This window comes from Erythranthe guttata, chromosome 9, assembly GCF_056151865.1.
Source record: "Erythranthe guttata isolate IM_541 chromosome 9, IM_541, whole genome shotgun sequence".
In the NCBI taxonomy this organism is placed as follows: domain Eukaryota; kingdom Viridiplantae; phylum Streptophyta; class Magnoliopsida; order Lamiales; family Phrymaceae; genus Erythranthe; species Erythranthe guttata.
This window is the reverse complement of record NC_142541.1, coordinates 2,151,915-2,178,001: the sequence shown is the minus strand read 5'-3', so window position 1 is coordinate 2,178,001 and position 26,087 is coordinate 2,151,915. Positions and strand designations below refer to the sequence as shown.

Here is a 26,087-nt window from a genome sequence, read left to right as displayed (position 1 = left end):
TGTTTTGAATTTTGATGCTAGTGTGTTTGTGTTTGTGTTTGTGTTTGTGTTTGTGTGTGTATTATATATATAATTGATGCACATAGCCTACTACTAATGCATGCAATTCCCTTAAATCTTTATTCAATATCATGGAAATTTTTTATTGTGTCAATCACACGTTCCAAACATATTTAGATTATGGAGAGTAAAAATCGACGATAAATTAACAATGTTCAAAACTTGTGGAAATTATGATTCCTTAAGTATAGATAGTTTCCTATATATTTAACCATTAAATATATTAATTATTAAATAAGATGCATGCATCATGAATATCGAGGAATTTTCTTATTCCCTTAAAATCTTTATTCAATATCAAGGAATTTTTTTATTTTGTCAATCACACATTCCAAACATATTTAGATTAAGGAGAGGAAAATCGATGATAAATAGGAAATTATGATTCCTTATGTACAGATAGTTTCCTATATATTTAACCATTAAATATATCTTATATATAAAAGAAAGAAACGCTGGGCAACCCTAACAAAACCCTAATGGTATTTCTGTAAATATTTATTTTTAATATTTTTTCTCTACTAATTTTTAACAATTATCAAATTGAAACTAAATCATGAAGAATCATACCCTAACGTTTAAATCTTAATCTATATATTTGAATTATAAATCTCAATATGTAAAATTTTAAAAAACTAATGTTATATAAAATATGAAAAATACTACATTATTAAATTTTACCATATTAGTGTACTATATTTTCTTATTTTGTATTAAATTGATTATTTTTTTTCACTTTTAAAATAATATCCACGGGGAAAAAATACTAGTTAATTATTAAATAAGATGCATGCATGAATATCGATTATCATATTTTAAATATATTACTTTTATTACTTTATTTTATTTTATTAATTTTTTTGTTTTAAATTCACTAAAAGGGGATTATTTAAGTTTGGTATTTAACATATAAGGTAGGTGTGGCCTATTCATAGAATGACCTGAAGGTTACCGTCGGCCAGCCGCCGAACACGAGCATGCGTTACATATACATATAGCCACCGGATGTGTTGACGGAAAAATACGGATACTGTCGGGGGTTTGTGAAAATACATTGAGTGGACACTGTGGTGCAATTCAGTCGATTAAAAGAACTTGCAAAGGAGATTTTCTAGTCTCCGTTTCGGTTGATGGAACCGCTCAGGTATGTGAGATTGCACAATTCAAATAAGGTCTCGAGTTTTCGACTATGTCCGTACAACATCTTAATATATCTAAGTTATATACTATGTTATATATAATAACTATAGCTGGATTAATAATATGTAATATGTTATTCTAAATGATGTTTTATGGACAAAACCGAATCTTAGTGTAGGCGAAGGAGACGGTTTTCTAGAACTCCGTTTTTTTCGAAACAATTAGGGCTCAATTTTTTTTTTTAAACGCTCATTAGACATTAATATTTATTTAATTGAATTTATAACATATAATTATTGGAAAACCCTAATTCTTAAATGAACATAAAATCACCATCACCGATATATTAATGTTACTAGCTTGTTCTTAGAACTTTCCTATATATATATATTCAGAAACAAAATTCTTTCTTGCATGATAACAAGCAACAAACAACAAATTCCTCAACTATGTGCTTTATTTTTATTTTTATGACGTCATTAATATAAATGTACTTTTAATGTCCTTTCCCTATTCCCTTGAAATTTTGAGTGAATTTTGCTTATTTGGCAGCTTAATTAAAATAGTTAGGGGGGGCAAGTTGATAACGCCCCTCACCAGCTTACATAATTAAAGCCAAGTCACAAGAGAATTTTGATTTTTGATAAATCCCCACTAAAGTTTTCGTTTGAGAATTTACCTTATTGAGGTTGTGTTTGCAAAAGCTTATTTAAAAGCAAAAGTTAATGATTGTAAGTTAAGTTGGGATTAAGTGTTTATTTCTTAAAGTCGAGGGTATTTGTAAATTAACTGGAAATTATAACTTAAAATAGGTAAAATTAAAGGGTTTTTTAAAAAAAAATATATAACTTAAAACAACTTATTTGAAGAGAACCGAAAGCAAAATATTAACATGAAACTTTATTTTAGATACACGACCAACTTCGGAAAGTACCAAAGTTGTGTTATGTAATAAAAATTACAATCAACAAGAATGCAATCACACGAGCTCCTAAAACACGGAAACCACCACCGAATGGATCAAACTTCTTCAAAGCGGCATTAGTAACACGCCTTGAACTAATTGGCATCATATTTGCAGCATCTACAATGATTTGAGCAAGCATCTGTAAGTTTGCATTCTCCTTTGTCAGTGTGGATTTGAATGGTGGAGTCTTCAACGCATCTTCGCAGTAGTCGGTATCACAGGCTGCACTTGCAGATTCATTAGCCCCGTCGTAATCGCCTTGCTGGAGATGTTCTCTTGCAACTTCAAGAAAAACCAAAGATTCTTCATAATATGCTTCACATGCCGCAAAGTAGTACTTCAAACTGGCATTGGCCTCCGATCGGTAAAGAGAGTGGATCTTGGCTATCGTAGCCGTTGCATTGGCCGATGCCAAATCAACAGCTAGTATGGCGAGATCGAACGCGCTTGCGTTTTGGGACGTATGATTGGACCGAAGAACGGCCGTGCAGAAACTCGGATCGAGGGTTTTGTTGCAGAGTTTTTCGACGACGGAGGTTGACGCGCTAATGGTGTTGACGTTGAACGATAATGACACGAAAGTTGTGAGTATCCAAAGGAAAATAAGAAGCATTGAGTAATTCATATCTTGCATTTGTGTGGATGTACAAGTATATATGTTTAGATCATGATGCAGATATATATATAGGAGAAATATGTCTTGTTGATCTATAGTGAATTTAGTAGCATGACTCTCTCTCTCTCTCCTAAGTTATTAAGGGAATGCAATACGTTTATATAATACTTAGTTTTTGTCATGATAATAGAAACCAACATTGACATCATATATATCTAAAAAACATTATTGCATGTTGACAAGCAACAACGACAACTCCCCCAATATGTACAGACTTTGTTGCTTTAAATTTGCCTGAATATGTATATATATATATACACGGTAAATTACAACCATCACTGAGGTATGGTCAAATTACGAAACCCCCTCTTGTTTGGATAATTACAACCACCCCCTCAATTCCTCAAATTTAGTGGAATCTTCGAGATTATATGAAATATTATCATTTTTGTACCCATTTTATCCTGTTCGAACTTTACATTTTGAAGCAAGATGATCATAATATGTGTTTTTTTGGCTTGTATATATCAGATTGTGGTGCATCAGAAACTGTAATTTTTACACAAAATGGCTACAACAAACTAGAGCATATTCCACGAAATCTAGATGATTATGTTGAATTAAACATCATAAGGGTGGAGGTGTAAGAAAAAATCATAGTTGAGGGGTAGATGTAATTATCCAAACAAGACGGGTTTTTTCGTAAATTGACCATACCTCAGGGGGGTGTTTGTAATTTACCCTATATACATATATATTGCAAAAAAAAAAAAAAACAAAAAACAAAAAACAAAAAAACCGTGTTATTAAAAACCTGCACCAAACCCCCATGTTTTAATTTTATTGCGTACAACCCCTATGTATTTTATTTTATCTTGAATGAAATCCCCTATTATGTTAACCATTAACACCACTAATTATTGAGAGAATTTCATGCAAGTTTTGAGACAAGGGGGTTTGATGCATGCTTACTTCAATATAAGGTAGATTTATACAATAATAATTTATCTATTTAAAATTTGAATTATTTTTAGCAAGTTAAGTCAAACACATACAATCTATTGCAATATGAAAAATAGAAGATGTTCCCGTGCATCATATGTACCATGGTGGTATACTTTTAATAGTTAACACTCATCCACTATTTCCAAAATAACAAAATGTTAAGATATATTACTATTTGGTTTATTAATTTATGATTAATTAGAATAGTTTAGGGTTAGTTTTTATGTTGACGTGTGTTTAGGGGGTAGGAATAGTTAGTACTCCATTTAATTAATGTAGGTTTTCGTCTTTTCTTATTAAATTAAGGATTCTATGGTGTTTCTTATTTTTAAATAGTCATATTGTGTTAGGATTTTATTATGTAGAAAATATATTTTGTTATGGTCTAGTCCAAATAGAATGATAAAGAGGAGACGGAGGCAGAACTGTCCGGAGCCAAGTTTTTCCATACCAAAACGTCGAGCGGGATTGAGTTTAGACGTTTTGGGGTCTTTTAGGCCCTCAAAACGATGTTTTTGCTTCTTTTAAGAAAGTTTTAAACAATTCATAATTAATTCCAGAAAATTCGAAATATATGGTACGCTCGATTACTACCTTTTGTCAATAATCATTTTTTTTTAATTACTTTGAAGTATTAGTTATGGTAAATATATGATTAAGATCTGCCTTGTTTATTAATTTCATTTGAATGACGAGTAGGCCTAAATATTTCGACAGTTTTATTGCAGGAAGGTGTGACGTGTTTGGTGTGGCTTTCGAGACATATAGCTACTGGATGTGTTGACGGAAAAATACGGATATGGAATATTCTTTCGGGGGCTTGTGAAAAAACATTGAGTGGACAATGTGGTGCAATTCAGTCGATTAAAAGAACTTGCGACGGAGATTTTCTAGTCTCCGTTTCAGTTGATGGAACCGCCCGGGTATTTGAGATTGCACAATTCAAATAAGGTCTCGAGTTTTCGACTATGTTCGTACAGTAGCTTAATATATCTCAGATAGCAAATTTTATCATTTAAGGCCACGCTTGGTGGCCAAGATAAACCATTATTAACTAAATAATTGAATTTAATTTGATGTTTGGTATTCCCAATAAATAGCCGGGTCGACCTGTCAAAATTATATAGTCATGGTTTATCTTGCCTTATCTTGGCGTATGTGGCCTTTTAGTGAGTTTTTTTGTTGGACGTCGCGAACTCCAATAAAATAATTGGGTTTCATTAAATTATTTAATCTTATCTTGCCAACCAAACGGGGCCTAAGTATTTATCTGTAAAACAATGACTGTGCGACCAACATTACAGTTATTTATAATAACTATAGCTGCAATAGGTGGAATAATAGCTCAATTGAATCACATAAGCTTATATTTGACATCATTTTTTTTATTCATCATAAATTTTGTTATTCTAAAATCTTAATGATGCTTTATGGAAAAAGCCAATTCTAAGAGCACACTCGCTCAAATGGACATGCACAAATGTACATGTAAAAAAACATGCGCAAAAGTGCACTCGCAACAACGATCTTAAAAACACGAACTACAATACTAGGACTTTCATACGCATCAACAAACAACAGCAAAAACACTAGAAAAAATGATACAGTGGAGTGTAGAAATAAAACTCAACGTTTACGTTAACGTGGATTTTTTTGTGTGGATTAATTAATTTTCTGTTTGAATTGGTGGATTTGGTATCTTATAGGTACAAATCGAAAATTAGGTGTCCAGGAAGCAAAAATGATCAAAGAGAAAGAAACGAGTTGCAATTAGAAAAGTAAAATCAAATAAGAAGAGAGAATCCCTCAACATCTTTGGTAGTGTACGTCCACAAAGTCGAGCACAAATTTCTCATCTGAACTCCAAATCAACTGGTTCCAGCGGCATTAGAAAGATATTTCAGCTGGCTACAATTCCTGTCTAACGTGAAAAATCCAAATTCGGACTCGAACATGGTCAAAATTGGATTCCAAAAGCGATCATGAAAATACGTACTACAGTTCGAGGACATGAATGCGCATCAAGAAACGTGCACAAAAGCTCTCGCTAGAAAGATACGCACATAAGTAAGTGTACAAAAGCATGCACAAAAGTACTCACGCAAAAGTGCATTCGCAAAAGGGATCATGAAAACACAAACTACAATCCTAGGACATTAATACAAATCAACAAACATGGACAAGCACACTCGCTCAAATGGACATGCACAAACGTAAATGTAAAAAAACACGCGCAAAAGTGCATTCGCAACAACGATCTTAAAAACACGAACTACAATACTAAGACTTTAATACGCATCAACAAACAACAGCAAAAAAACTAGAAAAAATGATACGGTGGAGTGTAGAAATAAAACTCAACGCTTACGTTTACGTGGATTTTTGTGTGTGGATTAATTTATTTTCTGTTTGAATTGGTGGATTTGGTATCTTAAACATTAAAATGAGACGTCTAAACCCTTAATTGATGTTTGAAATAATACTTTGGTACTTTGAAAAAACGCATATGCTCCAACCCGTAGGAATCAAATAAATTATTTTAATTTTAAAAATGTATTAAACATTAATTAATAGATATATTTGGTCCCTATTCCATAGGAATTTATTAAAAAAATTATTCTTTTTACGTTGAAATTGCAGTTCCTAATTTCTAGGAATATTTGATATCTGGTTTTTTTGGGTGCATTTTTGCATCTATGGGAGACGAAGTATCAAAAAAACTACCTCTTAGGTGCTTCTGTTGGAGAAGAAATTTTGAGTTTTGGGAATCAAAATGGAGGTTTTATCATTTAATACTCCATTTGATTCCCCCATTAGAGTTGCTATAATTAAAGTGACCATTATATTTTTAGTATTTATTTAATTGAATTTATAATATATTATTATTGGGAATTCTAATTCTTAAATGAACAGAAAATCACCGATATATAATTACTTGTTTATAGAATTTTCTTAATTTTTATGGGCCCTCTAATTGTTAAATTTATAATGTGCAATTTATTTTTATATTTGAAATCATGGTTCAGTAAAATTAAAAAGAGTTGAAAGGTCATAGAGTGCGTTTGGATGGAGGGATTTGATTTGGGGAATAGATTTGAAATAACTCCAATTTGGAGTCATTTGAAATCCACCTCAATTGCTCAAGAAACAACTAAAAAGGAGGGGTGTGGATTTGAAATTCATCCCCTAATCCTTCAATCCAAACAAGTCCAAGGAATTTCTTATTATGGATTTGAAATCCCTCCATCCAAATGCACCCAGAAAGAAGAGTTAATTAAAAATTCCACATGAAGTTCGAGAATATATATATATATATATATATATATATATATATATATATATATATATATATATATATATATATATATATATATATATATATATATATATATATTATTTCCTATTATTATATTAACTAAATATTTGGTCCGTGCGATGCACGGGACTGGAATAAAACTAAAGCAAAGTAAAGTTCAATTTAAACGACAACATGAAAGTTTTATTTTATTTTGATGTTTTGCTATATGTATTGATCATAATCCGCCATCTATTTTGCCATATTTATTAATTTAACTTTTATGCGTGTGTGTAGTTTTTACCTTTGATCAAGTACTAAATAATCTTAATCGTTCAATAAAGTGGTAAGAGAGAATTAATACTTAAAGTTGAATTAAAAGGGAAAAATTTAAAGGAAAAAAATGTATTGAACTCTAAAGTGATATATAGATAATATGAAACAAAAATATTTAACTAAAGTCGCAGTTGTTGTGGAGGTTCAGAGCAAATTCGCTGCGTTTATAATGATATCGGCAAGCAGTTGTAGGTCGGAATTATCTTTAGTGAACGCGGACTTGAATGGCTGACTGTTCAAAGCATCTTCACAATAGGATGCATCGTCGTCGACTTCGGATGCAACTTCGTTAACGCCCACGTAATCTTGTTTCTTCAGATGGTCTCTTGCAATACTAGACCATCCAAAGAATTTTCGTAGTACGACTCGCATCCCTCGTAATAATATTTCAGTTTATTATTGGTCTCGAACAAACGGAACGTGTGAATCTTGGCTTTTGTACCCGATGCAGCCGTGGACACTAAGTCTATTGCAACCAAAGTAAGATCAAACATGCCAGCGGTTTTAATACGAGTATCTCTCCCGAGAACGGTCTTGCAAAATTTTTGAAGGGAAGAATACCATACCTAATGTGTCATATGATATTTTAACCCCTAAAATACACCATTTTTTTTATACATAAGATAGATATAAAATATGAATTTGTTACCATGATTTCTGACCGATATTAAGGACAATGAAATCAGCCAACATTTTCAAAAGTTTTGGATGATTTAAATTAAAAGTTTGTTGATTTGAAGGATGGTGGTATGTATCAGCCAAAATTTAAAAAAATCTAAGCTTGTTTAAAGATATATGTGTACCAAATGTTTTCTAAATTATTAAAGAATATTCCCAAAAAAATAATATTAAGTAAAATGACAATTTTAGTGGAAAAAGATATGTAGATTTGGGGCCAAAAAATCTGGATACTTGACGGATTTATTAAACTTGATCATATTAAATGAAATAAACCAATAAAAATTAAATAAATAAATTACAATTATAAATATCAAATGAGCGAAATATTTTTCTTAGGATTTACCACGAGCAACCTTACTTTTATTAATAAGATTATAGTCAAAATTTGATTTACTATTACGTGACTCATTTTGTTTTGATTTGTGATAAATTAGATTACTTAAGCTTATTCTATATTAGTCAATCTACTAAAACATATGAACTTTATCAGGCAACATGAATAGCAATTAATTGAAGACAATATTACTGATTATACGTAGTCAATTAACATCAAACTTTATTTAAGATAAACGACCAACTTCGGAAAGTACTAAAGTTGTGTTACACTACGTACATGGATTCTACAATACGAGAGATTTAGGTAATTAAAATTACAATCAACAACAATGCAATTACATGAGCTCCTAAAACACGGAAATGACCATCGAATGGATCAAACATCTTCAAAGCGACATTAGTAACACGTCTTGAACTAATTGGCATCATATTTGCATCATCTACAATGATTTGAGCAACCATCTATAATTTGACATTCTCTTTTGTCAGTGGGGATTTGAATGATGGAGTGTTCAACGCATCTTCGCAGTTTTCGACATTATCACTTGCAGTTTCATTAGCCCATCGTAGTACCCTTGGTTAAGATATTCTCTTGCACCTTCATGAACAACCAACTTTTCTTCATAATATGCTTCACATGCCTCAAAGTAGTATGTCAAACTGATATTGACCTCTTATATATTGGTGGAGAGAGTAGAGCTTGGCTATCGTTGTTGTTGCATTGGCCGATGCCAAATCAACGGCTAATATGGCGACATCGAACGCGTTTGTGTTTTGAGACCTAGGATTGGACCGAAGAACGTCCATGGAGGAATTCGAATAGAGGGTTTTGTTGAGAGTTTTTCTTGACAGAGGTTGATGCGCTAGTGATGTTGCTGTTGAACGATGACACGAAAGTTATGAGTATCGAAAGGAAAATAAGAAGCATGGAGTAATTCATATTTTGATGTTTATATTGCACGTGTGTGGGTGTGTAAGTATATATGTTTAGATCATGATACATATAGATATGTATAGGAGAAAGAGGTCCTGTTGATGTAGAGTGAATATAGGGTTTTTTTTATCCATAGTGAATTTAGTTACATCGGCTAATAAGATATTCGGTTGAAAATATCTAAAGTGACTCATGTTTGAAAAATGAAAACAAAAATAACCTTAATTATGTATTAAATTCCACTGTTTAAACTTTAAACAATGAGAAATGACATCTCATGCAATATTCCAACATATTTATTACTTAAAAAACGCCAATATTTTTGTATGTTATATTCTGCTCATACTAGATATTTCACTTTTATCTATATACATAACATAAATGAATTAATATTAAACAATATTATATTCCTTTTATTGTTGAATCATTACTTATTCTTGAAAATGTTAGCTTGGAAAAATAAGTGTGAATTTGCACGTATAACCACTTAATATGCACGAGATGTAATGCGACAACTTGATTTCCACGCGATTTGCACGTGAATTTAGTTGAGGTAAAGTTATCATACTGTCCTATTTTTTTCAACTCTTATATTCTCGTGAACCTTTTATTTTAATAAGAGAAAGAAGAGAGTGTAAAAATATGTTGACAAGTGTGTGTATATATATAAAAATATTAGATTCATCAAATAAAATATGAAGTAAATATCTAACTCACTTGTAAGTTTTTTGTTGTATTAAATAAATATTTTTTTAGTAAAATTGTATTTATAAAATAAAATATGATGTAAATAGGAATTGTTCAATACATTGAATTAAATATTCACATGGGAGTAACCTTCTTTTTTTCTAGGTTTATAGAAGATGGAAATGTGCCCTTTTCTCAATAAAGAATGAGGTTGCAGTTCAAAAACCTGATTCATCAAATAATCTTATCCTGTACAAAAATCTTCGCGCATAGGGACATTAGAGGAGAAAAAAAATGTATTCTCAAATCGAACCATTGTAGATGAATTATAGGATCATAGTAGATGTCGGAATCGAAGCCAGTGAAATTGTAGAGATATGTGTTCTGAAAGAAGAGTTTAATGATTCTACTTGGACAAGTGCAGAGTTCAGTGGTCATATAGTTGTTGGAATAAATGGACTTAATGTGAATTCACTATTGGAATTAATGGCAATTCAATATTGGAAGAAGTAGGCATTCATGTTGGAATAAGTGGGGGATTGAATGTTAGAAAAAATGTGAATTTGAAGCACTATTGTCTAGATGTATCTAGACGATTCTTTTGATTTTCCTATGTATTAAATTAGAATTAGTAGAATTGTTAGTCTAAGAGTCATCTTGTATTTTATTAGAAGATTAATGTACTTCTCACTATAAATATGGAGTGCTAGAGATAATTGTAAGCAAGGCAAAAAAAAAAAAAACAAAACAAAAAAAAAAAAAAAAAAAAGAGAAGTAATTTTTCTATCTACAAAACACTAGTCTTTTACTTTCTCTACTAAAAAATATTATTTTTTCAAGTATTCACAAAATCACTAAAATCCAAATTGGGGATTAATCATTTTATCTCATCCTGGTGCCAACAAATTGGCATCAGATCCATCTTAAAAAAATGTCCACCAACATTGCTTCACTTATACCTCGTTTCAATGGAGAAAAATTCGTGGAGTAATCTAATGAAGCATTGTCTTGAATCTCAAGACATTTGGAGAATTGACAAAGACGGTGTTCAGACTCCCGATTAAATTGTTGGGGGATGTATTGGTTGGGTTAGTAGGGACCCCTTAAGATTAAATTATTGTACATATAACACATAATTAAAAAACAAAAATTATCAATAAAAACAATTTAATATATATATATATATATATATATATATATATATATATATATATATATACTTGTTTCTTCAGATGGTCTCTTGCAATACTAAGACCATCCAAAGAATTTTCGTAGTACGATTCGCATGCCTCGTAATAATATTTCAGTCTACTATTGGTCTCGGATAAACGGAGCGTGTGAATCTTGGCTTACGTACCCGATGCAGACGTGGAAGCCAAGTCTATCGCGACCAAAGTAAGATCAAACATGCCGGCGGCTTTAGTACGAGTATCTCTCCCGAGAACGGTCTTGCAAAAATTTGGATCGCGAGTCTTGCTACACAAATCTATATATTTGGATTATAAATTTTAATATGTAAAATTTAAACAAACTAATGTTATGTAAAATATGAAAAATATTACATTATTAAATTTTACTATGTGCGTGTACTATATTTTCTTATTATGTATTAAATTGATTTTTTTTTACTCTTGAAATAATATCCCGTGCATCGCACGGGGAAAAAAATGCTAGTTAATTATTAAATAAGATGCATGCATGAATATCGATTATCGTATTTTAAATATATTAGTTTATTACTTTATTTTATTTTTATTGATTTATTTTTTTAAATTCACTAAAAGGGGATTATTTAAGTTTGGCATTTAACATATAAAGAGCATGCGTTACATATAGCCACTGGATGTGTTGACGGAAAAATACGGATATGGAATATTCCGTCGGGGGTTTGTGAAAATACATTGAGTGGACATTGTAGTGCAATTCAGTCGATTAAAAGAACTTGCGACGGAGCGTTTCGGTTGATGGAAACTGAATTGCACCACAATGTCCGCTCGGGTTTTTGAGATTGCACAATTCAAATAAGGTGTCGCGTTTTCGACTAGGGTCTCGAGTTTTTGTACAACGGCTTAATTTTGTAGATAATTAAATAGGCCCTCTTATAGTCGAATTAAATAGGCCTCTTATGACCAATTAAAAGAAAGGTCATAAAAAACACCATCAAATGATTAATATACCAGTCACTTAATTTTTATCTTTTTTCAAGACCAAAGAACAAGGTTTAAAATTATGGTTTGAAGAGATTCACACGGATTATATTTTTGAGAGCAAAGATTCTTGAAAATATAGGATATACACATACAGAGATTTCGTATTTATTCCTCATACTATCGAACAAAGAATATTAATTAAGAGATTTGTTCGATGCTACACCCGGTGAAAAACACCGGGTGGGTCTTCTGCTGCCACGTGTCTCTTTTTTTGTATTTTATAATAGATTCCCCGCTAGGGTTTACCTTTAGGGGTTTTAGAAAAATAAAAAAAGAACACGTGGCAGCAGAAGACCCACCCGGTGTTTTTCACCGGGTGTAGCATCGAAGGAACCTAATTAAGATAGGTGAGTTCCATCGAGATTTTTTGAATTTAAAAAGAAAAAAAAAACATTATCAAACACTTTATAAGCTTATAAGCTCTCTTAAATAACGTATTAACCTTTTTTAATAATTTATAAGCTTAGTCAAACACCCTCTAAATTTGTTAAAAACAGTTGATTCTAAGTTCTTGTGAATTTAGATAACAATTTTGAAATGTTTATAAGTAATTCGAAAAAGAAAAAAGAAAAAAAAAAGTTGAAATCGATTGAACCGCTCCAACCGTAATCTAGTTAATTGTTTGACAAATAAATCGACTTTATACTTCTTATAAAGTTTGACTTCATTTACTTTCTTTTTGAATTTTATAAATGTTATATAAGTGTCTTTTCTCTATTCCTTTCTATGTGTAAAGTTTCAGTTAATTTGTTACATAAAGGGGTGCAATTTTAAAGTAACCTCAAATTCAACAATGTCACCTTAAAATAAAATAAAAATGTTGCAGTAGAAATAGTACTTTACATAAAGTCATACATACATGCGATTAATCATATATTTTTTGATTTTTTCACACAAAAAATATTTTACAAAATATTTTAGGTATCAAGGTACTTGCAAAATAATATTTTCTTCTAATAATTTCTACCAAATATTTTCATCAGTTACAATAAAAAAATCATCTATCGAATAATTTATTTAGAATTTTTTTAAAGAAAATATAGTGTTTTTAGTAATTCGTTGTGATTTTTGTTTTCTCGGATTTTGTATACTCGAAATTATGTTGGGTAAGAAAATAGTATTTAATTTGTTATTTTGCACCATGGAAAAAAAAAATCAATAAAAACTAAATTTTCCCTCGTTAAATTTTATATATTAAATTCAGGGTGCATTATTATGAATAAGTTAATTGGGTTTTGACGGTGCAAAATGCCAAAAGGCAAAGTGAGATTAATCATTAATCTTATCTTATTCATTTGAATGTTGAATATTACATTAATTTACATAAGTAAGAAATTACAATTTAAGTCACCTCAATTTCATGAAACCCAAAAAAATTGAAATCAGACCACTAAATAAAATAGAATTTGAATTAAAAAAATAAAAAATAAAAAAATTAAACGAATAAATTGTGGTAGGACCACAAATATTCTTATTCCATCATAAACGAAAAATACAAGTAATGAACTGTACTTGCAAATAAAATGCTACTAACAATAGCATGAACATCAATGCATCATCTTTCACAATTCTACACATAAAACACCTGAAAATTTTGACTGAAGCTTTCTTTTGGTCAAATACACACACACACACACACATACACACACAGCTGGAAGCAAATAATTTTGAACAACAAATAAATATAGTTTTCAAAAAAAAAAAAAAAAAGCAAATAAAAATTATCCTCCACCTCCTCCTTCTCCGGCCAGCTTCGCCGCCATTGTTGCTAAGTTGTAAGTCTTCGTCGTCTTCTTCACGTTTATATTTTATTTAACTGTATAAAATTTTTTGCATGGCGTAGTGTTTTAATTGGGTAGAGGTGATTTTTAGAAGCTTCAGTAACTGTAGCAATGGTAGAATAAAATAAAATAATTCAATTAAATTATTTTCTGTAACTCCAATTCACGGCGGTAATAACTTGAAGAAAAAAGTAGTTTGAATAAATGATTTGGAATGGGTAAATATGAAATAATGACTTCCATTCCATGTTTATAATATTTAATTAATTAATTAATTAATATATATATATATATAACAGTCATTTTTACTGTTTAATTAATTTAATTAGTATAAATAGACTTGGTTTTGAAATTTTTATATACACACTTGTACCATAAGCTCCGACCATTAGATTATTATATTACGGAGTTTCTTCCCCCAATTTTTTTGAAATCTTAGGTTTTGAGCTGCGTAATTCTCCCCCCAGATTAAACTATTTGAAATTTTAGGTTTTGAGTTCATCGGATATGGAGTATTTGTATTTCCCCCAAATTATTGAAATTTTAGGTTTTGAGCTGCGTAATTCTTCCCCCAAAAAAAAACAAGTTGGAATTTTAGGTTTTGAGTTCATCGGATATGGAGTATTTGCATTTCCCCCAAATTATTGAAATTTTAGGGTTTAAGTTTATTGGATATGGAGTATTTGTATTTGTATTTCCCCCACACCATAGAAATTTTAGGTTTGAATGGAGTTCTAGGTATAGATTAAATAGGGTGGGTTTGAAGTTCAGATTATGTCTTCACCTAGGCCAAGGTAATTTTTTATTTATTTAATATTATTTCTGTCTTTCCTATTTCTTTTTTGTTATCTAAAATGGTGTAATGAAGGAAAAAATCTCATTAATAGGAAGAAAGAAACAAAAAATAATTTTTTTTTAATGCAGTTAGGGGTGTTTCTGAATATATACAGACTTGTACCGTAAGTACCGATCTTTTTTGTGGCAATGCCTTTAAAGAAAAGCTTATAATTCTTTCCTCTCTTTGCAGTCTCGGTTTCGTTTATTACCTGTGCGATAGGATATCGATCGAGGTGCCAAAAGTCCCTCTTAAAGTCGTGGGAATATCTCCTCCTTCTGCTACGAGGAGCTCGAAGGAACTGCTACCTAGCGTAGCCGTTGGTTTCGGAAAGTCAGCCCTGTTCTCCCTTCTCTATAAGAAGGTAAGACGTAATCCGCATCAACAGGTTGGGACGGTTGAATTCGGTTATAGGCTATAACCGAACATATTTCCATAAAATTTCGCATGGGATTTTATATTCTCCGTGCAACACATTTGCTCTTAATTATAAAGACGAGTCCTTTTTGACAGTGAACTTGTAGCATAGAAAATACATGCTTCGACCTACAAATGAAGCAGGAGATGGTGCACAAGAACGTATAATATATATACATAATACATAATTAGGAAGAGTGCCAAACTAATACGTTTAAATCTTGTTCCAGTACATAACAAAACTGAATTAGCACTAAATTAAACATGAAAGACTTGGTAATATTTTAGGAGATGGATTGGTGGTACAAAGCACTAAATCTGTATTTAGATCGAGTTAATTTTAATTTTGGGAACTTGTATTCTTACTAGTCAAATTTATATATGCCAGGATTTTTGTTAGTTCTTTTCACTCTAGCTACTGTTCGTCGGACTTCTATGAATGAAATTATAGTGTCGTGTAAATTTCATTTATATGCTCACCGAAGTGGCATTTAGAATCAATGAGTTTGAAGTTGGACACACCATTTTACGCATGTGCGCGCTGACCATAGCAGTTTTTTTCGTCAGGTTGTTCTCTCAACAGAAAACTCTACTTTCTCAGCATTCAAGAAACGGGATCGGGTATTCTCAAGCACACTGTTCTTACTTCAGGTAATTACGTCTGCCCTTGACTTTCAAAGGGATGATGCTTTTTGTTAGGTTTATCACTCCTTAATATTATTTGTTGAACTTCGAACTTGTAACGAGTAAAATGTCGTGTAAATTGATTTATATCATTTTGACATAAGTGGCATTTAGAACCAATGTTACAAGATTAATTATTGTGGCTAAAGAGGGATAATTACACTTTTGGTCCCTGTATTATACATGAAAATCCATTTGAGTCACTATATTTTTTTGCCTCGATTTTAGTCCTCGAGTTGACCACCTTTTATTCAATTTCGATCTGCGGTTTGATTTGGGTGTTAGTTTGGACAGAAAAATCACGTGTTTTTTCACGTGAGGATGCTGAAGTACCCCCTTCTTACCTTCATTTTCCATTTAGCCCAACTTTACTTCATTCCTCAATTTCATCCTAAAAAAACTTTAATTTATTTATTACTATTTAGTAACACTCACCGAATCCGCCAATCCCCAACAAATCTTCGCTCGAAAACTATGTACCTCGTAGGAATATCGATGAGACCTATACCCTATCTCCCAATCCTCGATCACGTCTTTTCCTTCTCCACCAAAACCTATAAAGTAAAAACAGGGCTGAGTTTTAGTTTGTAACTCTTTGCTATTCTTCATAAAGAAATGAAGCAAAATTAAAGGCATTAATAGCCGAGATGAAGAAATGGGGATTTTATTTTGGGATTAATAATTGTTGGGATTTATATTTTTAAGGATAAAATTGTAGGACTAAAGTGAAATTGTGGCTAAATCGAAAGTAGAGGAAAAAGGAGGGGTCGAGGCGGTTATTTCAGCATGCTCACCTGCTCCACGTGTGACTTTTTCCGTCCGAATTAACACCGATAGCAAACAGCGGACTAAAATTGTAAAAATGTGGTTAGTTTGAGGACTAAAATCGTGGCCAAACAAATATAAGGACTGAAATCGATATTCGTGTATAATATTGGGGCCAAAAGTGTAATTATCTTTAACTTTATACACTATGATCAACACATGCTTGGTACTCTCCCCTGCTCAAGGCTTATTATTATGATGTTTTGATTTATTCAAACTCTCTCACCTCCGTGAAAATTTAATTTTATCATTTACAGAATTTCTAGCCATGATAGTAAATGACAACCCGTTAAGTTTAATAATTTGAACTTGTACTCTTACTCGTCAAATGTAATTTGCCATGATTTGTTTTTGCATTATAATATCTCAGTTTTGTCAGTTTTGCATTATGATATGCTACTGTTCATCGGACTTCTCTGAATGAAAATTATATATATATATATATATATATATATATATATATATATATATATATATATATATATATATATATATATATATATATATATATATATATGTATATATATATATAATTTACTGTTTTCTTTATTTTTCCCTTTTCAAGTTTTGCTATGTCTGTTATGTGGAAAGTTTAATTTTTTTAAATGTGCAGCTACGTTTGGCCTTGAATTTTTTTTTTGCTGCATGATATAAGCTTCCATTTGAATATTGACTTTCAAAGGGATGACGCTTTTTGTTATGCCTATTATTGTTTTCTTGAACTTCAAAAAATGACAACGAGTATTTAAAATGTCGTGTAAATTGATCTATATCGTTTGACAGAAGTGGCATTTAGAATTAATGTTACAAGACTAATTATTGCGGCCAACGACCAACTATTCGTTGAACTTAAAACAATTCATGATTTATGATTAAAATATATGGAACTTAATTAGTGTTTGTTAATTTAATCTGTACGATGTGGAATCCAATGGTTATACTCACGGTATATAAAGTCACACCAGTGTTTTTCACATCCCCAAATTTTAGGAAACATAGCTTGCATTAGTTATTACAGTATCCGTAAAGTGAAATTGGGTGTAGAAATGGATTTTATCCTAGGAAGGCAATTACGGTGTGATATATTGGCATTATGACATGTTCATCAGTTGTTTTGATCGTATTCCATTTTCTTTCATTTCAGAACTTTGTGTTTAAACCATATTATCTTAGGCGGGAAAAGCAAAAGGATTTGGACAAGTTTGAAAAGACTCGAGGCCAGGTAATTTATTGTGGTTTGCATTTGTTTATTTATATGGTTTGTTACTTGTCTGACGTTTTGTACATGTTGAAAACGATTAATTTAGCTTCATATAAAATCCATAATATTTTGCGTTACACAAAGCGACTCCGTTTTTTGTTCTACTACTCATTTTGCGGTGCGATTATCTTTTTTAGGCGATGTTTAGAAAGCTGTTCTAGTTATTTTTGAAGCGTTTTGGGGCTTATTTTCATTTCAGTTTTGGGAAATATGTTTCGGGGGTAGAATTTGAGAATGAAAGTAACGTTTGTTTATATTTTGAGGGGAGACGAAAAAAATCAATCAGTCACATCACTTCTTCAAAATTCTTCTCCCAAAAAATTCATTCTCTAAAACGAAATGAAAAATGTCTCGGAAATGGTTGCATGCATACATTAGTCTTTCGTTCATGACATCCTCACACTATAGAAATGATAACAAAATTTCTTTAGATTAGTTCTTACATTAAAAAAAAACAAAATAGCGCGTAATTTAATGAAAATTCATTAAGGAAAAAGTCACTATTTTGCAGACAAGGTTTTTTCTAATGTGTATATTTCAGATTACATTTTACTAAACAGATAAACAGATGAAGTATTAAATATAAATTTAACATTATTAATGAAAATGTTGTAATATAATTTGAATCACGTATAACGAAAATAATACATCATCTTCATTGTTCAATTTGCTATTAAATAAACTAAGAGTTGTTTGCTTTCGTGATTCTAAATCCAAATACATTATTAAAAATAATAATTTCAATGTTTATGATAGCCGTGCAGCTTTTATAAAGTTCAAATTACATCATACCTTTTTTTTTGTTAATCGGAATTTTTTTTCGGTAATTGGAAATCTGTAACTAATATTTTACATGTCCATAAAATATCATTTAGAATTACGTACTATGCGGATTTCTGATGAATAAAGAAACTAGGGCTTTGTTTGGTTCATGGGTTTTGAAATGAGAAAAATGAAAATGCAAAAGCAAATGAAAATTAAGGAATTTGAGAATCTGTAATTCTGTATTATGTTTGGTTGCTTAGGAAAATGGCGATGGAAATGATTTTTTAGAAATCAATTTCCTTACTTTTGTATGGTAGTTGGAAAAAAAGTGAGTGAAAATTACAAGATAAGAAAGCAGAGTGGAGAGAGGAGAGAGAAGAGACGGAGAGGGGAGAGAGGAGGGAGAGAGAAGAAGAAAAGGAGAAGAGAGAGAGAAGGAATGATATATAAGAGATAAGAGGGAGAGAGTAAGAGAGATGTCAGCAGGAAAGAAAAACAAGAAAGAGAGTTGTAGAAAGGAGAGAGATAGAAGAGAGAGAGAGAGGACAGAGGGAGAGAGAGAAGGAAGGAGAAGAGAGAGAGGGGAGAGAGAATGACTGGTAAGAGAGAGAAGAGGGAGAGATAAGTCAGCAAAAAAAGATACGAGATCACTGTAGAAATTTTACCTGGAGTTTTCCTCAATTTTTTTGAGGGAAATGCATTTTCCTAGTTTTAGTGCAAGTTTTTTCCCACTTTTTACTTCAAATTACTTTATTTAGTATTTTACCTTGTAGCCAAACATGAAAAGTGATTTACCTAATATTTTCACCTTTTTACTTATCATTTTCCATGAACCAAACAGAACCTAGATGATGAAAATTCTTATCTTTTCAGGATTCAAGAAATGGGCGGATAATTAAAGTGTTAAAGATGTCACCTTCACAGAGTGCCACCCTCGTGTTCTAAACCGCAACCTTACCATTTCAGGTAATTACTTTTTTCCAGAACTTCTGTTCGAGTTTTTCTATGTCTGCCTCTGGCCTCGATTATTATTATTTTCCTTCATATGGTTCCATTAACATTCCATTAATTGAGTACTATTGACTTTCCATGGGATTATTATGCTTTTTGTTAGTCCTTGTTATTGTTCGTCACTTTGTTGTAAATCTGCATGAATTCATGACGAGTAATTAAATATCGTGTAAATTCCTTTACATCGTTTTGACGTACGTGACATTTAGAACCAACGTTGCAAGACTAATTATTGTGGGTAAAGAGGACAGAAAATCGATTTGAGTCCCTATTTTTTTTGGCCACGATTTTAGTCCTCGAATTAACCACTTCTTTTTTTCCGATTTTGGTCTGCCGTTGATTTTGGTGTTAGTTTGGACAGAAAAGTCACGTGTTTTGCATGTGAGGATGCTGAAGTAGCCCCAACTTTACTTTTATTCCTCAATTTCATCCAAAAAATAAACTTTAATGTATTTGTTATTTAGTAAGACTCACCGAATCCGCCAAACCCCAACAATTCTTCGCTCGAAAACTATGCACCTCGTAATCGATGAGACCTATACCCTATCTCCCAATCCTCGATCATGTCTTTTTCTTCCTCCACCATTTACCTTCTCCACCAAAACCTATACAGTGAAAACAGGGCTGAGTTTTAGTTTGTAACTCTTTGTTATTCTTCATAAATAAATCAAGCAAAATTAAAGGGATTAATAGCCGAGATGAAGAAATGGGGATTATTGGGATTAATATTTGTTGGGATTTTATTGGGATTAATATTTGTTGGGATTTATATTTTTTAGGATAAAATTGTGGGACCAAATCGAAATTGTGGCTAAATCGAAAATAGAGGAAAAGGAGGGTCGAGGCAGTTATTTCAGCATGCTCACATGCTCCACACGTGACTTATTCTGTCCGAATTAACACCGATAGCAAACGGGTGACATGCAGAAATTGGGTGTAGAAATGGATTTTATTTCCTAGAAAGGCAATTACAGTGTGCTATATTTGGCATTAGGACATGCTTTGGTATTAAAATAATGATTTCTTGATGCTTTTAGCTGCTTCGTTTATCATAATGAACTTGGATTGACTCGTTTCATCAGTTGTTTTGATTGTATTTCTGTAACATGATATCTTATAGTGATTGTTGATTATGTTCAATTTTCTTTCATTTCAGAACTTTGTGTTCAAACCATATTATCTTAGGCGGGAAAACCAAAAGGATTTTGACAAGTTTGAAGAGAGTACTCGAGGCCAGGTAATTCATTGTGGTTTGCATTTGTTTATTTATATGGTTAATTTGTTACTTGTCTGACGTTTTGTACTTGTTGAAAACGACTAATTTAGCTTCATATAAAATCCATAATATTTTACGTTACACAAAGCGACTCCGTTTTTTGTTCTACTACTCATTTTGCGGTGCGGTCATCTTTTTTAGGCGATGTTTAGAAAGCTGTTCTAGTTATGTTTGAAGCGTTTTGGGGCTTATTTTCACTTCGGTTTTGGGAAATATGTTTCGGGGGTAGAATTTGAGAATGAAAGTAACGTTTGTTTATATTTTTTTTGGGGGGGGGGACGAAAAAAATCAATCAGTCACATCAATCAGGCTTGCTTGATAATGTGAAAATTTGAATGTTCACATTCCAGAAGAATAACTTTTCAAATTCTTCTCCAAAGAGAATGAAAATGTAATCTGCCATGATTTGGTTTTGCATGATAATTTTGAGTTAAGTCAAATGTAATCTGCCATGATTTGGTTTTGCATGATAATTTCTCAGCATCGCTAGTAGCAATAGCTTCCATTTTGAATATCACTTTCCGAGGGATGAGTTTTTTGTGTTACCTTTTTCCACTCATTGCTACTCTTCGTTGGACTTCTCTGAATGAAACTATAAAGAGTTAAATTTCGTGTAAATTTCATTTATATGTTTGTTGAAGTGGCATTTATAATCGATGAAATTGTTCGTATTTTTCTTCGTTTGGCTGATCTAGACAGTTCTAATAAGGTGATAAACCTTGTTCTTGGTCTAAACTAAGGTTATTACTCTTCATTTCAGATGGACGAAGTGAGCATAGCTTCTCATGTTTCATCATCACGACCGTCATTTGCAGTTGAGCCATCAGATATCGAGTATCTTGAGGCTCCAGCTGCTTCAGAGTCGTCCGGATACAATTCTAGTTCGCACGGTTCCGGTCGAAGTGTAGACTCACTCGCAGTTGGAGCGGGCTCCCCAATGTCTGTAGGCTCAGTGCCTTCGAACCCTAGGACCCCTGACCCCCTTCGAGATGGTCCTGACCCCCTTCGAGATGGTCCAGACCCCCTTCGAGATGGTCCAGACCCCCTTCCACCAAACCCGGTTCAAGTTGGTGGTTTCAACTGGATGCGGTCTTTCAAGGTGATAGGAGCTATCGTATTTGTTTGTGCACTCGCTCTATTAATTGCCTTGGTCATCACAGGAAGGACCAAAAAGAAAGAAGATCACTGCAAAATATCGATCTCGGTTTCAGGGGACGGGAAGTCTGAGTACCGTACCATTTCAGAAGCGGTCGAAGCATCCCCTAGTTATAGCTCGTTTAGAGTGTGCATACGCATTGGAGCTGGGGAGTACAACGAGAAGGTGAGAATTGCTCCCGACAAGATCAACATAACACTATTAGGCGAAGGGGTCGAGAAGACCCTGATCATTTCGAATGCGAGTTTGCCAATATCTTTGATGGGTCATTACGCAGCAACTTTATGTAAGTATATGTTATATTTTTATTTTCATCGAGTTTGCATGTGTTTTATTATATTTTTTACTGAATTTTCTGCTTGTATACGATATAAGTATATGTTATATTTTTATTTTCATTGAGTTTGCATGTGTTTTATTATATTTTTTTACTGAATTTTCTGATCGTATACGATAATTTGTAGGGGTTGGAGGGCATGATTTTCTTGCTCAAGATCTGACTATATCAAATACCGCAAAAGACGGTGTTGCTGTCGAGACTTCTGGAGATCATACGGTCTTTTTCAGGTGCACACTTAGAGGAGTGAATATGACGTTGCATGCACTAGGGCTCAAACAGTTTTACCGTAGTTGTCAATTTTACGGTAGAAGTCACCTAGTATTAGGAAGTGATCATTCCTTTTTCCAAAAATCCGAGTTTTTTAGCGAGAGGTCGGATGAAAAAATCGTTTTCTTTGGTCAGTCTCGTAATTTTGTAGATCACAAGACTGGGTTCATATTTCACCAGTGTGCATTCTACACCAATATCTCCACAAACAACTATGAAGTGTATTTAGGCAATGCAATAGGGAACTATGCATTTTTTGTCGTGATGCAGTCCTATTTGGATGCACATATAGCTGGATACTTCGTAGACAGTCCTCATTTCAATGGCAGTTATTTTGCTATTTTCGGGAATAGTGGAGGTAGTTTGTCTCTTCCAAGTGCACCATCATCGGTCGTTGATGCACTGAGTCGTACAGAAGCAGATTCTAGATTTTCACTTAGAAGTTTTCTCGGTAGTACGACTTGGATACCCGATGAGGTGGATCGTGATTTGGATTTGGCTAGATGATCGTTCAGAATAACTCACAAAAGTCAAGGTAATCTTTCACTCATTTCTTATTTTTTTTATTTTTTATTTATTTTTTTATTTTATTTTTTATTTTTTATTTTTGCAGATTCAAGAAAGTTATTAGGCCTTTTTTTGAATTTTATTTGCTCTTTTCGCAGGTTTCGTTCATTTTGTTGGGGGGTCTTCAAAAACTATGCTTCCGATAGAGGTAACCTGTTTGAAGAAAGGGGATCAAGCGATTAGATACTCGAAGAAAGGGAAACACATCCCCTGTCCGGATCTGTTTGTTATTATTTGATCTCTGGTAATTTGCTCGCTATATGTACATGTTTAAGTGTGTAATGCTGCATTTTGGTTGTTGTTTGGTGTATTTATTACATGAATCTGAATTCGGTAGTTTGTTTGGACTGTAAAACACGGGCTTATGAAATGCTGCATTTTGCTTGGGTTTATAAAATGGCCTTGAATGCTGAGGAAGATACATTTGTTGTTGCATTTTGATGAAGAAATGAATTTGCGTAAGTTTGCCTTTGATTTGAAGCGTATTGACTTTTTCTAAATGCTTGGGGGATGAGAATTGATGCGTAACCGAAACTCGATCGGATTTGTTCTGAATGTTTGTTTTGGGTGAGTTGGTAGAAAATTTGTAGACTTCCAATGCAGTCATGTGTAATAAATAGACTTGTTGCTTCTGTTGTTGATTAGAGTTCTTGGTTCACCAATGGGAGAAATAGTTGTGTTAGTCGATGTCTGTTCGTTGCCGTATTACGTGTATTTGTATTATGTTTGGCATTTGATTATTTTTCTACGTAAAATTCGAAGACCATCCTATTTTTTTTCCCATCTGTTGCTCTTTATCCTGCAGAGTAAGCAAATACAGTTTTGCAGGTTGTGAAAATTTTATACCTATTATTCTGCATAGTTGGCAGTATCTGATTCAACTTTCTTTTCTATAACATTGCTTAAATTTTCTTCTTCTTCAATCAGTCGAGTCGATCTTCACCGACGAATAGATCTTCCTAACCAACCAGAGGTTCATCAACCAAATTATGTCTTTCGCTCAATCGCGAACCCTTCAAATTCCGAGTTTGTCATTTTGTCGAACACCTTATGCTCATCCAAGAACAGTGATTTTTTAAATTTTTTTTGCATGGATTAAAATCAGTTGGCTCTCTTTCAACATTCATTAGGAGTTGTAAACAAGATTAGTTATCACTTATCAATATTGTGATGTTTTTTTTCCTGCCGTAGTAAAGCTTGGTAAAAAAGGAAAAATTACTTTACTTGCCCCCTATTATTTAGGGTTGTGCATGGATCGGTTTTAACCACCAACCAACCCATTTTCGACCCATAATTTGTGATGGTTAATCAACCATCAACCGACCCATTTAAGTTGGGTCGATAATGTCAACCAACCCACGTATAGTTGGGTCGATAATGGTTTCTAATATGCTAAAAAGTTGGTTAGTCGGTTAATATCGGCCAACCAACTTTATTCATTAATTTATTATTTATTAATTTTAATTAAAATATTTAATATTTTTAATTTCAAATTTCTATTTTATATCACATCTATTAAATTGTTTAATATTTACCAAAATCCTAAAATCAATAAATCTAACATAATTACCTAATTTGAAATATTTTAATTTTAAGACATATAGTCTAAATATTTGGACGATTATTATTTGTTGAACTATTTATGTTTAATTGCAATATATATGCCCGTAATGTTTTGAATTTTTTATTTGAATATTATTGAACTAGTCGCATTTGATTTATAAAAGATATAGCGTTGTAACAAGTAATAAAATATTAGTAAAAAAATAAAAAATATTTAGATGGATGACCCATCAACCAAACCACCAACCAACCCATTAAATTGGTTATCAACCATCATCCAACCCATGTAAGTTGGGTCGATAATGGTTTCCAATATTTACCAAAGTTAGTTGGATGGGTTGGGTTGGTTTTATGACTGGTTTTTAACCAAACCAACCAACGCACAGCCCTACTATTATTTACTTCACATTGCCCATTGCTTGATCCCTTTTTTATTTTTTTTTCAAATTTTAGTTTTATTTATTTTTAATTTTTTTTTTCAATCATCAAAAAAGAAAAAATTAATATTCCCAAAATCAACTACAATTTTTAATTTCATTTTTTCTCGGTTTTATTTTGCTGCTGAATTACCAAATTGACAAATTAGTACATACTATTGAAAACAACTATAAAAATTGTTTTTTTTTTTTTTATAATTATGTTTAATAGTTAAATAAATATTTTACATAATTATGTAAAATAGTTATTTAATTAAACAGCTAAAGGGGTTTCATTAATAACACAAGAATGAATGGATCCACCCTTACAGGGCTGGCCCAACCCGAGGCGAGCAAGGCCATCGCCGTGGGCCTCCAAAAAAATCGAAAATATTAGGGCCTCAAATATTTGTAAACGATATATAAAAACAAATGTACATTTGTATTAAAAATTGTCTTCAGCTTAGATGGCTAATGAATTTGTATAGGGCGGCGGAGGTTGTTTGTTCGAACCCCTTGTAAAACAAACAGATAACTGAGTTTTTCAACACAAAATTCTCATGTTTCATTTTTACTTCTAGATTTTTTTTTGGGTCTTTATATTTGAATTTAATAATTTGGCTCTTTAGTATTATAGAACTAATATGCATAAAAAC

The 26,087-nt window shown here is 32.1% G+C and overlaps 1 protein-coding gene across 4 annotated transcripts; it reads left to right on the top strand.

Annotated features, from left to right (window-relative positions):
- Nucleotides 1–7,023: 7,023 nt before the first annotated feature.
- Nucleotides 7,024–24,096, top strand: LOC105952175 (putative pectinesterase 56). Of its 4 annotated transcripts, XM_088823501.1 has the most exons (10): nucleotides 14,434–14,595; nucleotides 14,705–14,842; nucleotides 15,076–15,247; nucleotides 15,868–16,046; nucleotides 17,919–18,031; nucleotides 19,709–19,801; nucleotides 21,003–21,083; nucleotides 21,883–22,564; nucleotides 22,743–23,420; nucleotides 23,551–24,096. In XM_088823501.1, exons 8-9 carry the CDS (start codon nucleotides 21,883–21,885, stop codon nucleotides 23,390–23,392), a joined length of 1,332 nt encoding a protein of 443 aa, XP_088679627.1. In that variant the 5' UTR covers nucleotides 14,434–14,595; nucleotides 14,705–14,842; nucleotides 15,076–15,247; nucleotides 15,868–16,046; nucleotides 17,919–18,031; nucleotides 19,709–19,801; nucleotides 21,003–21,083; the 3' UTR covers nucleotides 23,393–23,420; nucleotides 23,551–24,096. The 4 variants fall into 4 exon arrangements, with proteins under 4 accessions (XP_012831148.2, XP_088679629.1, XP_088679628.1 ...); XM_088823502.1 differs by lacking the exons at nucleotides 14,434–14,595; nucleotides 14,705–14,842 and adding an exon at nucleotides 13,900–14,042; XM_012975694.2 differs by lacking the exons at nucleotides 14,434–14,595; nucleotides 14,705–14,842; nucleotides 15,076–15,247; nucleotides 15,868–16,046 and adding exons at nucleotides 7,024–7,057; nucleotides 17,067–17,139 and having other exon boundaries at nucleotides 17,954–18,031.
- The last annotated feature ends 1,991 nt before the right edge of the window (nucleotides 24,097–26,087 follow it).